Here is a 15,220-nt window from a genome sequence, read left to right on the forward strand (position 1 = left end):
GGTATTCTTTTTTTTTTTTTTTAAGAAATTTTTTCTTTTTTTAAAAAAGATTTAGGGCTGGAGAGATGGCTCAGTGGTTAAGAGTGATTGCTCTTCCAGAGGTCCTGAGTTCAGTTCCCACCAACCACATGGTGGCTCACAACCATCTGTAATGAGATCTGTTGTGTCTGAAGACAGCTACAGTGTACTCGTATACATTAAATAAATGAATCTTTAAAAAAAAATTTATTTCATGTATATGGGTACACTGTATGTGGCTGTCTTCAGACACACCAGAAGAGGGCATCAGATCCCATTACAGATGGTTGTGAGCCACCATGCTTGCTGGGAATTGAACACAGAACTTCTTGGAGAGCAGTTTTAACAGCTGCTGAGCCATCTCTCCAGCCCAGCATTAGCTACTCTTAACCCCTGACCTCTTTAGCCTTTGTAACTTTACAAGCATTTTGTGTGTGCGAGGTGGGGGGATGCACACACAACAATGGTGGAGATCAGAGGGCATCTTACAAAAGTGAGAGTCACAATGATGAAACTCAGGTGGTTAGGCTTGGCAGCAGCTGCCTTCCACCATTAAACCGTCTTGCAGCCCTCAGAACAGGGTCTCTCATTGTCCTGGGGTTCGCTGATTCTGCAGACTAGCTGGCCAGCAAGCAAGCCCCAAAGACCTTTCTTCTCTCTGCCCACAGCCCTGGGATGACAGATGTGCTGTGTAGGACTTTTAATGTGGATGCTGAGATCTGAATTCAGAGACTCTGGACAGAGTTGCGTTCCCAGTATCTCAAGTCCTCCAGTGTTCACATGGCTTTGTGGGTCACAAAACCAGCCAAGGAGATGGACGCTTTTCCCGTCTTCCACGTCGACCTTTGAGTCTCTAAGATCAGATGGAGATCACAGGTCAGCTTTACTCTGAGAGAGATTCGGGAAAACGAATATGTCTTCCGTCTTCCCACCCCACCCCAGCTCTTTTCAGCAGCTCAGCACAGGAGTGTAGAGCCCTAAGCAATCCCTAAAGGTTCTCCCTGCTCACAGGTTTACGAACTCCGCTTCCCAGAGTCCAGGGTTGCTCTCTTATCTCCAGACAGACTTCAATTTCCTAGCCCTGTAAGGTGAAGATTGTGTGGAAAGGTGAGATGAATCAGCCCTGGACACCCCCAGGGTGGCATACCGGTCTGCTGCCCCCACAGACATTCCTGGCTCCTGACTCAGTGGGTAGGTGGAGCGAGGGGGGCTCGTGGGAGGGAGGCACACTTTGCAGAAACCTGCCTTCCCCACCCCACACGGAGCCGAGGTGGGGGGTGGTGTGGGCCCTGTGAACCAGTTGAAGATCAGCAGCAAAGAGGAAGCAGGTTAAGGAGACCTAAACGTCGTGTGAGAGCTGGAAACCCGTCCACCCCAACAGGACTCTGAGGGCTGGCTCCCCTCTGCTGAAGGAGGCCTATGGCAACTAGACGGAGAAAAGCGTATTTTGGTTTGGCTTGGTGTTTGAGTTTGTTTTGTTTTGTTTTTTTGTTTTTTTAGGAAGTCCAGAGCAGGACCAATTTAGCACAACATAATACATGTTTCAAGAAACCCTAACACACAAAACAGACATATGTGTGGCTATTTTAGCCATAGTGTGTGGAAACAGGACGCCCCAGCCACCTGGGTCCTGCCTGGAGGCAGCCTGGGAACAGTTAGAAAATAGCTGTTCCAAGACCATGGGCCTGAGAGTCAGATCCTGTCCCACTGCATAAGCAGTGGTCTAACCTTGGGTAAAGTCCTTAAGGTGCTCTGAGCCCCAGTTGCTTCATGAGTGAAGCAGATACATACGATGGCATGGGTGTCACCTATACCTTCTGATCGACAGGGCCAATTTGACTTTCTTGCAGTCATAGTTGCATGGAAGGGCAGTCTTGGTGTGGGGCCACATACCTTTCATTCCAGTACCTGGAGGGTGGGCCATTGGGACGTGGAGTTCAAGGTTACCCTCAGCTGCATACCAAGTTCAAGGCTATCTAGGCTAATGAGACCTTGTCTAGGAAAAAGTCAGAAAAAGAAACCAGACCTGATGGCTCACACTTGGGAGGCTGAGTCAGGAGAATGATAAAGTCCAGCCTGAGCTACGTAGCTCAGGTCAACCTAGGCTTCAGTCTGAAACCTTATCTCAAAAAGCTAAAAAGCAGAAAATAGGCATACTTTTTTTTTTTTTTCAGAGCTGGGGACCGAACCCAGGGCCTTTCGCTTGCTAGGCAAGCGCTCTATCACTGAGCTAAATCCCCAACCCCCATTCCTTAAATTTTTATTGTGTCGTGTGACATATGTGTGTGTGCGTGTTTTTGTTTGTTTTGTTTCTTTTGAGTCGGGATATCTCTGTGTAGCTCTGGCTGTCCTGGAACTTATTCTGTAGACTAGGCTGTCCTCCTGAGTGCTGGGATTAAAGGCAGTTTGCCACCCCATCCCCACAGGCCCTTGACTGACGCAGGGTCTCTTGATCGAATTCAGAGCTTGCTGATGTGGTCAGCTCGCTCCTGGCAAGCCCTGCCTCTGCCTTCCCATGGTCCAATCACAGGCAGGCCGCCGTGCCCACTCAGCATTCACGTGGGTTTCTGGGGCTCCAAGCTCCAACTGCCACCGAGCCATCTCCCTGGCCCTTACATTTTACTCAGTGACCATGCCTCACCAACTTGCCTCGACTGACCTCAGGTTTCCAGACACTTGGTTGACACCACAGTTCCTGGCTCAGATTTCCTGTTTTCTGGTGTTCTGGTCTGAACTCAGGGATTTGCACATGGCGGACAAGCGCTCTACCACTGAGCTACCCAGCCCTAAGGCAGACTGTAAAAACCAAGACGTAGGGGCTAGAGAGAGGGCTCAGAAGCTAAGGTTCAGAAGACCTATGTTCAACTTCCAGAACCCACATGTGTCTCACAACTGTCTGCAACTCCAGTTCCAGGGGATCTGATGCCCTCAGACAGACAGACAGACAGGATATGCAAGCAAAACACCAACGCATATAAAATAAAAACGAATCTTAAGAAAAATAAACCGAGATGTAATTGATGTATCCTAAAATTTATCCCCAATGTTCAAGTCCTATGATTACCACAAAGCAATTTAACCTCCCACACTACTTAAAACTAGAACACTTCATTACCCCCAAAGACACTGTACCATTGGTGGAAATGGAGATTTTAGATATTTTTATTTTAGTGTGTGTGTGTGTGTGTGTGTGTGTGTGTGTGTGTGTGTGTGTGTGTTGCCCACAGTTCCCAGAAGATCCCTAGAGCTGGAATTACAGTGAGCCTGTGGCTATGGTACTAGGAACCAAATTCAGGACCCCTGGAATAGCAGCAAGGACTCAACTACTGAGCAAGCCAGACAGCCTAGACTGAAAAAAAAAATTTTTTTTTTTGAGACAGCGTTTCTGTAGATGGTCCTAGCTGTCCTGCTGAGTTCACTCTGTAGACCAGGCTGGCCTAGAACACACAGAGATGCACCTTAGTCTGCCTCCTGTGTGTGCATGCACCAAGCCCAGCTGGACTGAAAGATTTGTTTGGTTTTTGTTTTCAAAACAGGGTTTGTTTGTTTGTTTGTTTGTTTGTTTGTTTGTTTTCATAGTCCTGGCTTTCCTGGAAAGGTGCGCATCCCTTCCTCCAGCTTGACTTTAAATATCAAACCTAGACCAGAAAAAGATGATCATAATTTTTTTCTTTTTTCTTTTTCTTTTTCTTTTTTTTTCGGAGCTGGGGACCGAACCCAGGGCCTTGCTAGGCAAGCGCTCTACCACTGAGCTAAATCCCCAACCCCAATTTAAAACCTTTTTAAATTGGTTTTTATTGCATGGGTGACTAATTTGCATCTGTGCTGTGTACTACCCGTGCAATATGGTAAGTGAAGGGCATCACATCCCCCTGGGACTGGAGTTGCAGACAGAAGTGGGCTACCATGTGGGTGCTGGGAACCGAACAGCCAGTGCTCTTGACTGCCAAGCCGTCTCTCTACCCCACAATTTTTTTTTAACCACGTCACAGACAAAAAAGGTCTGAGACCACTTTGGTACAAATACAGCCTTAACCAGCTACGATCTGGTGCTTATTAATAAACAACGGGCTTCATTACCCAGGGCATCTCTTGATTACCCTTAAGCCCAGCACAGTACCTTAGGACAGCTCCCATCCACTCATACGTGGTCTGGAGCCAACACACAGAAGGCAGACGCTGAGAGACGCAGAAGGAGTTCCTTTCCCAGGACCTACCCCATTAAGAGAAAGTCACCGGACCAGTCTAGTGGAAAGAAACCGGGTCACCTCCTAAGCTGCGGGGAGTTGCCTGCCCTAGTCCAGATTCTGTGTGGCTTTGGAACCTTGAAATTCAACACATCACCAGGAAATGAGAAAACTACCCCGAATGCTCCAAAGAGGCCCAGCAACTTCCCTGAAGAGTTAGGGGAGATTACCATAGGTGTGGCCAAACGTGAAGAATCCAGTAAATTTGGGCTGAGTTCCTATCCTTCCAGAAAGAGTTCTCTTGCTGTCAAGCTAGAGAGCCTTCTTAGGTGACCCAGTGAGTACGCAGGTCAACTTTAGCAGTGACTTCTTGCTTATTCTGTCTCGGGTTCAGAAATACTAGATAAATCCCAGATGGACTGACGCTGGTTGGAATTAATCAGAAACATTTTGGAGGGTGTACCCCCAGCTCCCACTCCGTTTTCTGCGCTTGGACCTTAGATAATCTGAGCCACACCCTGGCTCACGGGAAGGATCCGCCCTGCCTCAGAGTGCTCCGGGTAAGGGAATCCGCCACCATGCCCTGCCTAGGAAGCAACTTATTCAAAGGACGACCCAAAAGTTAAGAGCCTCCGGTAAGGTAGCCGAAGCCTTGCACCTAAGCAGAGCCCCGCTTTTTCACTTTCTCTAACTGTTAAGTCTTAGGGGTACAGAAGGGAAACTGAGGCCCTGGGAGGTGCTATGGTTTTTCTGGGCTGCAAAGCAAGTCAGGGACATAACCAAGCCTTTTGGCGACCGGCGCTGCTCTGCCTCCGAAGCTCCGGAGGAGGAGCGTCTTGGCCTCTTCCCAATCGATTTCAGCCGCGGGCCTGGTCTAGACACCGCCAGGTGAGTCGGTGACTCAGAGAGCGGAGACTAAGTTTTGCGCGCGGCCCCTCCCTGTCCCGCTGCTCCCGGGGGTGGGGGACGAGCTCCCGGGTCGGGCGGGTGGCAACTTGTCTGAGTGAAACCGGGAAGACGCCGCCCCGCTGCGCTCCACGGGCGACCGGGACGCAGCTACGTCTTTTCCTGAAAGCCGGGCTGGAGGGGCCGGAGGATTCTCCTTTCGCTCTCCCATTGGCCAACCGGGTTCCAGGGGCGGGGCTCTGTGGAGAATGCGTCCTGATTGGGCCATGGAGGCGGCGGCGGGCTGCGGCGGGCTGGTGCGTGTTGCTGCCTGCCGGGAGAGCGGGCCGTGGGCTGCTCAGCCGGACTCCCCGCGGGCCTTCCCACCCAGCTCGCTCCGGCTCCTCGCCAGCGGGTTTCTTTTTTGTCTGGGCATTGGGGAGCTTTCCCTTATTAGATCTGTTTTGTTTTATGGAGGCACTACGCCCCTGCCTCGGATGCACCCCTCGGCTCAAATCTGAGCACTTGATGTGCCGGGTTTCAGCTTTTCAATGTGAGGTCCTCAGTGCCAGCGCGTCTCTAAGGCCACTTGTGCTCAAACTTCACTGACTTCGCGGCTCCCGCCGCATCTGAACTTCCCCATCCACAGCACCCACTCTGCTCTGACCTGCTGGAGCTTAAGCGCTGCGGGGACTTCCTGATGGCTTCTCACCTCAAGTCACCCTACCCAAAAATTTCCAGGTCACCACCGACACCGACCCAAAGGCTCGTCTCACTTCCAGGTCACCCAGACAGCCCCAAGGGACAGCCCTAGCTCAGAGTTTCAGAGTCCAGTTCTCCAACTCATTGCCAATTCTACTCGCAGCCCATAAACAATAACTGAAGAAGACCGAGTGTCACAGGGCAACTTTATTGAGTGGTAACATGGTCACACCCAGTAAACGTGTTCCCTCTCATTCACGCACGCACACTCGCACACACTCACACACACACACCCAGCCCTTGCCACAGTCCAGTTCTCAGCCACAGGGGTGGGGAGCCTCGACTCCTAGGATCCAGAAGCAACAGGTGCCCGAGGAAGGCACAGAGGGAGGACACAGGCTCAGGAGTGGTGGTAGGAAGTGGAGGTGCAGAGAGCAGGGGGTGGCCAGGGTTGGGAACACCCACCACACAGCTGCACGAAGTGAGATTCCCCAGCCCTGGTGGCCTCAGCTTGGCTGCACCCCATCCAAGGAGCCTTCCAAGTGTGGCAAAACATTCAGGGTTTGGGAGGGGCAGAGTCCTACTCCGTTTAAGTCCTCTCTGCAGGCTGGGGACTGGAGGGCAAGGCGGGACAGGGAGGATGTAGGCTGCTTCAGCTCTGGGGCTCCTCTGGAGCCTCGCCACCCTCTTCCCCAGCATTGTCGGCTGTCCACAGCGTCAGGTTGTCTCTCAGCAGCTGCATGATGAGGGTGCTGTCCTTGTAGGAGTCCTCACTGAGGGTGTGCAGATCGGCCATGGCCTCGTCGAAGGTGGTCTTGGCAAGTGAGATGGCCTCCTCGGGGCTGTTGGCTATCTCGTAGTGGAAGACGGAAAAGTTCAGGGCCAGGCCCAGGCGTATGGGGTTGGTGGGCGGCATCTCCTTCTTGCTGATGTCCATGGCCTCCTGGTAGGCTGACCGGGCAGAATCGATGATGCGCTTCTTGTCATCACCAGTGGCCACCTCAGCTAGGTAGCGGTAGTAGTCACCCTTCATCTTCAGGTAGAAGACGCGGCTCTCAGCCTCTCCAGCCCCTTTGATGAGGTGGGAGTCCAGCAAGCCTAGCACGGTGTCGCACACACCTCTGAGCTCGGTCTCTACCTTCTCCCGGTACTCTTTCACCTCGGGGCCCTTCTCTTCAGACCCCTCCTCGTTGCTCTTCTGCTCGATGCTGGACAGGACTCTCCAGGCCGCTCTCTGGCCGCCCACCACGTTCTTGTAGGCCACGGAGAGCAGGTTCCGCTCCTCGCAGGAGAGCTCCTCACCCTTTTCCACGGCACTCTTCATGAAAGCTGCCATGTCTTCGTAGCGTTCGGCCTGTTCGGCCAACTTGGCCTTCTGGATCAGACTGGCTCTCTCCATGACTCCGAGGATGGACAGACAGGCGGACGAACTGGCTGCCTTGAGACCAATGCTGGATTCTGCGGCTCCCTTGCTCTGGGCCGGCCTTTTGGCTGGGGTGGTGTGGCCCTGAGCAGGGTTGGGCGTGGCCTGGGCGGGCCTGGGTCCTGCCTCCTCCTCTTCTCTCCGCACCCTTTCCGGCTCTACCTTAAAGGTAAAAGGGCTGGGATGGGAGGGGTGGGATGAGTCATCAGGACAGTCAGCAGGAGAAACCTGGCCACGGGTCCCACCTGAACAGGCACCTTTCGGCTCCAGACTGCCCCCTGCTGCTCAGAGCTGCATTGCAGGAGCGTTTTGGATTACCAAATCAGATTGTCTTTCAGGGTGCTCTTTCCAGGCAAGAATGGCTTCAGTCACTGGGTTGCTTTGGCCCAGGCGGAGCCCAGTGAGCGGGTACAGAGGGCGGGATAGTTCAGGCGAGAACTCATGTATGGTAGGGCTGTACAGTTTCCCAAAAACTTGAGCATGCATGATCTGAGGCAACCCCACCCCCACCCCCTCAAATTGGCTCTGTAGGACTGTAGAAGTGAACTATCAAGTCTCGAGGGGTGAACCAGCTTGAGGTCACAAGCTGCCAGCTCCCTTAAACCCCTCCCCCTCCTTGCGCCCTCTTTCTTTTGGCTCTTCTTGGGAGCCATTAGCTGGAAGTGAGAGCTGGACTACTTTCTGAGTCAGCCTGAAGATAGCGCTGTCCCTTGGTCCCTGTTGTCCCTCAAGATGCCCTATGAACACCCGGAATGCACAGGTGGCATTTCAGGGTGCCACTTAATGAAGTGTTTAACGAGCGGCCTCTGACGCTCCGGCCCAGCCTTTGTAATTAGTCACCCAATACGTTTATTGGACACCTTCCCCCTTACAGCACAATTTTCCCTTTCAAGTTGGTGGCCTGTTGACACTTGTCTGAGATTTTACTCTCTGGTTCTCCACATCAAGTCACCTGTCCCTTCCAAGCTGCCTGTCGTCATGTGTCGGCAGGGCTCCCAGAGGGCGGGGGCCTAGCTCTTTGACTGTCCCACTCCCCTGCCTGACTCAGATTACCTGTGTCAGAGGCTGGGAAGCAGGCCACTTGGGTGCTCAGTCCAGTTTGGTCCCCCAGGGGGGACGCTATCAACCTGGGGAGGAAGACAGGGCTGGAAGAACGGAGCCAGTAATGACACATACCATTTTGTTTTATGGAGCAGTGAGTGATTCCAGCTCAGTGAGATCCCCCACTTGGCTCCCAGAGGTTCTCCAGTCCCTTCCTGACCCTGCCTCTGACCCCTGAAGAGAAACCTCCTCAGAGATGGATCTCACTTACTTGGTTCCCAGCCTTCCATACCTGCTTGGTTGGGCCCTATTTTCAAGCCCTATTAAAAGAATGGGCATTGAGGGTAAAGTTCCTGCTTATGTCTAACCCCCCTGCCACCCCCCCACACCCAAAGTTTAGATGGGAGTCCAGGGTCTCTTCTAAAGAACTTTCTCCCTGGGACCCAGGCAGTTGAATCCTTGAACCAGGCCTATTGCACAACCGTGACGGTCTCCTCCCAGCTTCTGAATGCTCACCTGGCCTCCGGGAGGGATGTAGGCCAGAACTCTGAAGACAGGCTGGGGAATGTGTTTGTGTCACAGAATAAGGGACTCGAGAGACTTCAGGGTTCTGGCTAATTTTATGGGTTTTCCCAGGAAGCGGATGGGATTTCCATCCTGAGAGCTTGAGGGCTTTGCTTAACTCACAGCAGAGACACAGAGCTATACTAAACATCAAGTTAGGGAAGGGCTTGGTGGTGCCCAGTAGAGTCTTAGCATTTAAGCTCACACAGGACACACTCCAGTTGGTGACTGGCTCTGCTATAAGGGAGTCATGCTGCCCCAGCCCTGGGAGAAGAGGCTAGGAGTGTATCTTGGTCAGTAGAGTTCTTGCCCAGTGTGTGTGGAATGTGAGATAGTTGACGGAGTCCTGCATAGACTGGTGCACATCTATAATCCTTACACTTGAGAGGCAGAAACAGGGAGGAGGATCTCTCTGAGTTTGAGCCCAGCCTGGTCTATGTAAGGGTGGCCACCATGCTTGCTTTAGCAGTGCAGTGATGCTGGGATTGTACCTAGGGGTTCCAAGAACTCAACCAACTAAATACACCCTCAGCGCCCCTCCCTGGTTTTGCTTTTGAGCTGGGTTCTATAGAATGAGTGATCATAAACTCTCTGTCCTGGGGTTGGGGATTTAGCTCAGTGGTAAGCCCCTGGGTTCGGTCCCCAGCTCCGAAAAAAAGAAGAAAAAAAAAAAAAAAACGAAAAACAAAAAACTATCTGTCCCCTGTGGTCTGGCCAGGTGTCCACAGAAGAGAAGGGGTCCTCAGTCCAAACTTTCCTCTCCAGACTGACAAAACTGTTAGGTATAATAGGCACCGACTCCTCCCTTTCCAGCTGGAGAATTCTTCTCGGTCCTGAAGGGCCTTCCTTGGCTCCCAGCCTGGCCTGGGCTTCCCCAAGTCCTGGGGGGCAACTTGGAAATCCCAGGACACTAGGAGCCTGGACCTGGGGCTTGGTAAACTTGAAGCTTCTAAGTCCAAAGAAGGGTGTGTTCTCCTCACGCCTCTTAAGCCGGGAGCCTGGTAGGGGTTTAGAGCAGGGTTAGACCCTCAGCCCAGTCCTTATCCTTCCTCTTCGACTGAAGCCAGGCCTTGACACTCCTACCAGCTCTGGCCTGCACCTCCTGACTCAGTTCCTGTTTCAGTTGCCTCCCTTTGCCTCCAGGCTTCCTACTTCCCAAGTCCAGGAGCCCAGGCAGGCAGGAGGCAGCAGGTCCTGGCAGAGCTTGGGACCGCAGAGCCTGCCTGAGTCAGCAGGACAGGAGACAGATGGGCTCGAGGTCCAGTGAGGGGTGGGCATGGGGGGTGGTGTTCCTCATCCTTTCTGGAGCACCCGATTGTAGCAAGAGGGATTCTTCTTAGAGTTAGAAAGAAGCGACCACAACTGGCAAAACCTTTTCTAGTAATTTCCTAGGTAACTCCTGTCTTTGGAATGCTCAAATTCAGCGGTTTGACCAGAGGGGTCTGTGTTGGTTGTGAGTAAGAGCGCAGTGGCTCAGAGCTGTGCACCCGTTGCCTTTGGGAAGGGACAGCAGAGGAGGCTTAGGTGATTCAGATCTTTGCCTTTTTCTTCTAAAGCAATGCTGTGCGAGGTAGCCCCCGTCTACGACCGTCTAGGGTACCAGACGGTGTGGAATTTATGGAACCAGAACAGAATGACGTCAGGGCTGCATTCCAACTGAGTTATAAGAAGCCTTGGGCAGGTCCCTTCCTGCCCCTGGGCTTTGGTCTCCCCACTGGTAACAGGAGCTTGGCAGCCCCCTCCCGGGTATGGCATTCTCCAAGTTTAGGGCTCCTCCAAGTCCCCACCCTCCCGTGCTGGGGTTTGAGGCAGCTGCTCTCACACACCCACAGCAGACCCCACCCAGGACCCCAAAGGAAAGTGGCTCAACACACTCCAGGCTACGGCGAGAAGGCAAGAAGAAGGGGGGAGGTCTTTATTTCTCTTACAAAAGGTAGTGGACAGCAGGTGAGCAGCCCCTGGGCTGGATGAAGCTGCTCTCCCCGGTCTGACCCGGCTCCCTATGGGTCCTCGGAAGAACGCGGGAGCTGTCTAGCCCTTGGTGCCTGGGGCCAAGGATACAGGCTCACACTCCACATCCTACTGGGGGGGATGGGGGCGTGGGAACAGTGTCAAGCCCATTGTGCTTAGAGCAGTTGCCAAACTTGTTCAGCAGCGTCATCAACACCCAGATAGCTCCTGAAGGAACCTGCTAGGCTGGCCTATGGCTCTGCTGACTGGGGGGAGGCTGCAAGGCAAGATTCCTAAAGAGTCTCACAGTTCACAAATCTGGGGAAGGGGCATGAGGGCAGGAGGGGAGGGCGAGGTGCAGCAGTGTTACAGTGTATGGCTTTCTACATTCTGGCCAGCAAGGAGTTGGGGTCGGGGACTAGAGCCCAGCGCCTGCCCACGGTTGGTGGGGAGGCTCTAAGAGCACATAAGTAGGACAGGCTGGGGGACGGACCCTGTAGGCACAGATGGTGGCAGATGGGCCACAAGTTAGGCAGGTGGAGGTGCTGGGTGCCTGGCTCCCCCCAGGCCACTCCTGAAGGGGCAGAGAGTGGCGGTCCTCAGGAGCTCCTTAAGCCCCCGCACATACTGGATGGTCCCGGCAGGAAGGCAAAGAAGGAGAAGAAGAGGGTTAGCAGACGGGCAGAAATGGGCAGCCTATAGGGCTCTGAGTGGGTCAAGGGCTACCACAGTACCTGTCTCTCTCCCAGAAAAGGGCCAAAGCACAGGCAGCAGGCAGCAGAGAGCTTGCTTGGCAGGGACGTGAAGGGGATGCAGATGTTAGTGGCCTGACTGAGGGCTTCAGAGCAGGAGGACCACTCTTCCCAGCCTCACCCCTTCTTCTAGAAAGGAAGTCCATGGGGGAGGTGGGACAAGGCTAAGAGCCTCCTGTTTGGGGGTGAGGGGCACCCCGGGACCTGCTGTTGTCAGCACACATGCCACACCACACACCAGACACATGGATGGACTGACTCCACGGGGTTGGTGAGGCATGCGATGACGATGACGGTGGGATGGTGAGGAGGGGAGGGGCGGGCACTGCTGGCTGACACGTGACACATGGTCTTACCAGCTAACCCTCTGCAAAGAGGCCTGTTAGCTCCCCTCAGGCTGTGCAAGAGATGGCAAAGTCCTGACAGGTGTCCTCCTGGAGGAGATACCAGAGAGGTGGACCCGTGTTACCGTCTGTCTGGCTACTGTGGCTGCCTAGGAGGTTGGGTTGGGGCTAGGAACAAGAAGCTCGGACTGGGACCTCCTGTCTCACACATGCTGAGCAATCGCTGGGGATCAGGGTGGAAAGTTAGCAGGAAAGAACTTAGGAGGCACAGAGTCCTGGGGGCACAAGAAGGTAGACAAGATGAAGGCGGACAGGTGCTTTAGCCACAGCCCCTCTACTCTGCAGAGATCCCACCAATCAGTGGGCTGCCTGCCTGCCCTCTAACTCCCAGGAAAGACCCAGGCCTGTGTGAAAGAACCCCAAGGCTAAGCTGCAGGCCAGGGACTCAGCAAAATAAAAGCGAACAAAAACTAAACGAAAGCAAATCAGCTCTTAAAAACAAGAGGCTTTATTACAAGCAGGAGCAAGGAATACTGGCTCAAATAAAAGGTGAGCTAGGGAGCCTCCCAGCCCCTTCCTATCTACCTCCCAGGGCCACTCAGGATGGCCCAGGGCTCTGAAGCCATCTCCCAGGGGCCCCCTGGCACCCACCACTTCCCAGCTCTTCCAGGGACCCACTGGCCTTGGGAGCAAGGAAGGGACTCTGTAGTGACTTCCTATGTTATGACTCACAAGGGCTTCAGCCCACCCGAAGGGCCAAGGAGAACAGGACTATTTCGATTAGAAACTACAGCTGCCAGCAGAAGGCCATCCTCCAGGCTTCTGGACAAGCACACATGCCTCTGGTCCACTCTGTCCCTTCCTCTCTCATTCCTGATTAGCAGAAATGCTCTGGGGTTCAATCCCTAGCACTGAGGCCTACACTCAAAGCAGAACACCTAGGAGGGGGTGTGGCTTGCAGGGCAGCCGCTCCCCAGAGCCATCACCCCACCCACCACACCTAGCCTCAGCCTGTTGGGGCAGGTCACAGCTGGGAGCCTGGCCTGAGGGCTGGGTGGCAGAGTCTTAAAGGCCTTGGTGGAAGGCAGGAGGGCAGGAGCCAGTGGTCTCCATCTTGGGACTAAAGCCCATCCTCCCACCCAGTCCCCCATACAGTGGGCTGCTTCTGGACTCAGGGCAATGGGGAAAGGGAACAGCCCAGGGGACACGTGAGTCAGCTGTATCTGTCACAGGCATACATGGACACATGTGTGAGCATACACACAGTCCCTCACAGCTAGATCTGCTATAATAAGTGTATTCAACTACCTAGCCTTCTGAAAACCCTTGCCTTGGCACTACACGGACAGTAACACATTAACTCCTATTTTTAAAGGGCTATGTAAAAAAGAAGTCTATAAAATTGTGCAAAATACCCAGCATTAATAAACCCGTTTCAAGTATTGCCAGCATGAGCTAACCCACCCGCCTCTAACCCTGACCTGGAAGAGGGATTGGGGGGTACAGAAAAGGATCCTTTAGAGAGTCTCCGTGGGCAGGGGGAAAGTCAGGTCCCCATTCCTACTGTGGTGCCCACGACTCTACAGGAGCTGAGGTTCTGAAGGCCTGGATGGCTCGTTTGGCTTCCTCTGACACAGGCTGCTTCCCACCCTCTGCCCATGCTCTCTACCGGTACCCCGGCTCTATCCTATTGGCTAACTCCACACACCTCCCCCCCAAAAAAAAACCCCAGTGGTCATCAAACAGAATGTAGGAGTCCCCAAAACAAAGCAGTTCCGGAAAGGGTCCCCATCCGTTGCCTGTGGCCTCTTCCAGAAGCCCCTGGCTCACTGGAGTCCGAGCAGGCCTCCAGCTGGGAGGCTGCCCATTCAGTCCATACCCTCACTCATGCTGGGCCTCCCTGGGCACAGGCAGTGACTTGGCATGGTCTCCTTAGTGGCCTCCAGAGGCTGTGACTTTCTTGTCACTGACCTGCTGGGGACCTAGGGCCTAAACTGTGGGCCCCTAGGTTTGGGAGCAGAGGGCACAGCCATAGGACAGTTCAAAAAAAAAAAAAAAAAAAAAAAAAAAGACCAAAACCACACAGGGTGGGAAATAAATAGGAAAAGACTGGAGTCTTTGGCAGCTCTGCTTCCCTCAGATGGCATGGGGAGGGTCCCGGCAGGCGGGGAGGGTCCCGGCAGGCGTGGAGGGCGGTGGGTGGCAAGCACTCAGTCACATTTAGGGGTGGCCTCCTACCATGCTGGCGTCTGGCTTGGCTCCACAGGCTGGCTCATCACTTCTGATGGGCGAGGGCAGCACAGTATCAGACTGCACAAATCCCCTCCGGTCGATCAGGCTTCCAAGACACAAGGACAAGACAGCTATAAGCTCTAGGCTAAGGGCTAGGCAGTGCGGTCTGCCAGTCCTCCCGGGAAGGACCCAGCCCTAGAAGCTCAGGGAAGCTGCTTTCCGTTCAGGAGATTAGGACTGTCCCTCTGGGGCTGGGGTTTGCCACCGCATCCTAGGGACCCATAGATAGAAGGAGAGCCGTCTGTCCTTGGACCTCACACACACACCCTGGTGTGTGTGTGTGCACACACTTGAATGAACTTCACTCACCCACACGTACAGGTGAGTAGAGGTAAATACACTTAAAACAAGACCTTCTGGGGCAAGTGCCAACAGGACAAAGTGTTTTTGTTTTCTTGAGACAGGGTCCCAAGCACTTGAAGCCGACCTCGAACTTCCCACAGGCTTGCTTCTACCTCCCAGCCTAATTCAATGTTAATCCAAAGTGACTCAGCTGTCTGGGTGCCAAGAAGCCAGGCAGTGAGAGAGAACTAAGTAATAATCATTACCTGGAGGCAGTCAGAGGCCCAGTGTCCTGTCCCCTAGACAGGGCACAAGTGTGTAAGGAAGGTCTTGTCCCCACAGCACCCATGCCCAGCCAACGCCTGTTCTGGAGCTCTGGCGCCCCCTGCTGTCAGAACTGACACAGAACTTCCCAGCAGGGCTGAGCCGCTGCAGACACCCCACCCTGTACAGACAGAACACGGCACCCACGTGTGGTCCTGACAGTCACTGTGGCACCTCTGAGGAGTGGGATTAAACAGGATGCCCAGTGTTTTTTAATATTTTGTACTCCCCCCACCCTTTGAAACAGTTTCTGTGTCCTAGGGTGGTCTTGAACATGAAGCAATCCTCCTGCTTCGGCCTTTAAGTGCTGGGGTTAGAGGCTTTACTTTTATTCTACAAATGAGTACAGGTGATTACGTGACAGCCTTCCTCAGAATTCCCGAGTCATTCGGCAGAGGATGGTGGACAGAGGGAACCTGAGCACACAGGGAGAAAGACCTGCTAAGGTCCAGAACT

At 53.6% G+C, this 15,220-nt stretch overlaps 2 protein-coding genes across 13 annotated transcripts in view; both read right to left on the bottom strand.

Moving 5' to 3' along the window:
• Positions 1-215: 215 nt before the first annotated feature.
• Positions 216-15,220, bottom strand: part of Zdhhc18 (zDHHC palmitoyltransferase 18) — a 39,052-nt gene continuing 24,047 nt past the window's right edge. The window contains exons 8-10 of one of the 12 annotated variants that reach the window (XM_087550047.1): positions 14,105-14,204; positions 8,269-8,342; positions 5,982-7,393 (exon numbers count right to left, since the gene is read on the bottom strand). In XM_087550047.1, the coding sequence (XP_087406173.1) occupies positions 8,274-8,342; positions 14,105-14,204 (169 nt within the window). In that variant the 3' untranslated portion in view covers positions 5,982-7,393; positions 8,269-8,273. 12 annotated transcript variants of the gene reach the window in all.
• Positions 5,982-7,252, bottom strand: Sfn (stratifin). The gene is given in 1 exon segment (NM_001416777.1): positions 5,982-7,252. A coding segment is annotated over 1 exon segment (747 nt). The 5' UTR covers positions 7,192-7,252; the 3' UTR covers positions 5,982-6,444.

The sequence above is a fragment of the Rattus norvegicus genome, chromosome 5 (assembly GCF_021556685.1).
Source record: "Rattus norvegicus strain SHRSP/BbbUtx chromosome 5, alternate assembly SHRSP_T2T, whole genome shotgun sequence".
Classification (NCBI taxonomy): Eukaryota; Metazoa; Chordata; class Mammalia; order Rodentia; family Muridae; genus Rattus; species Rattus norvegicus.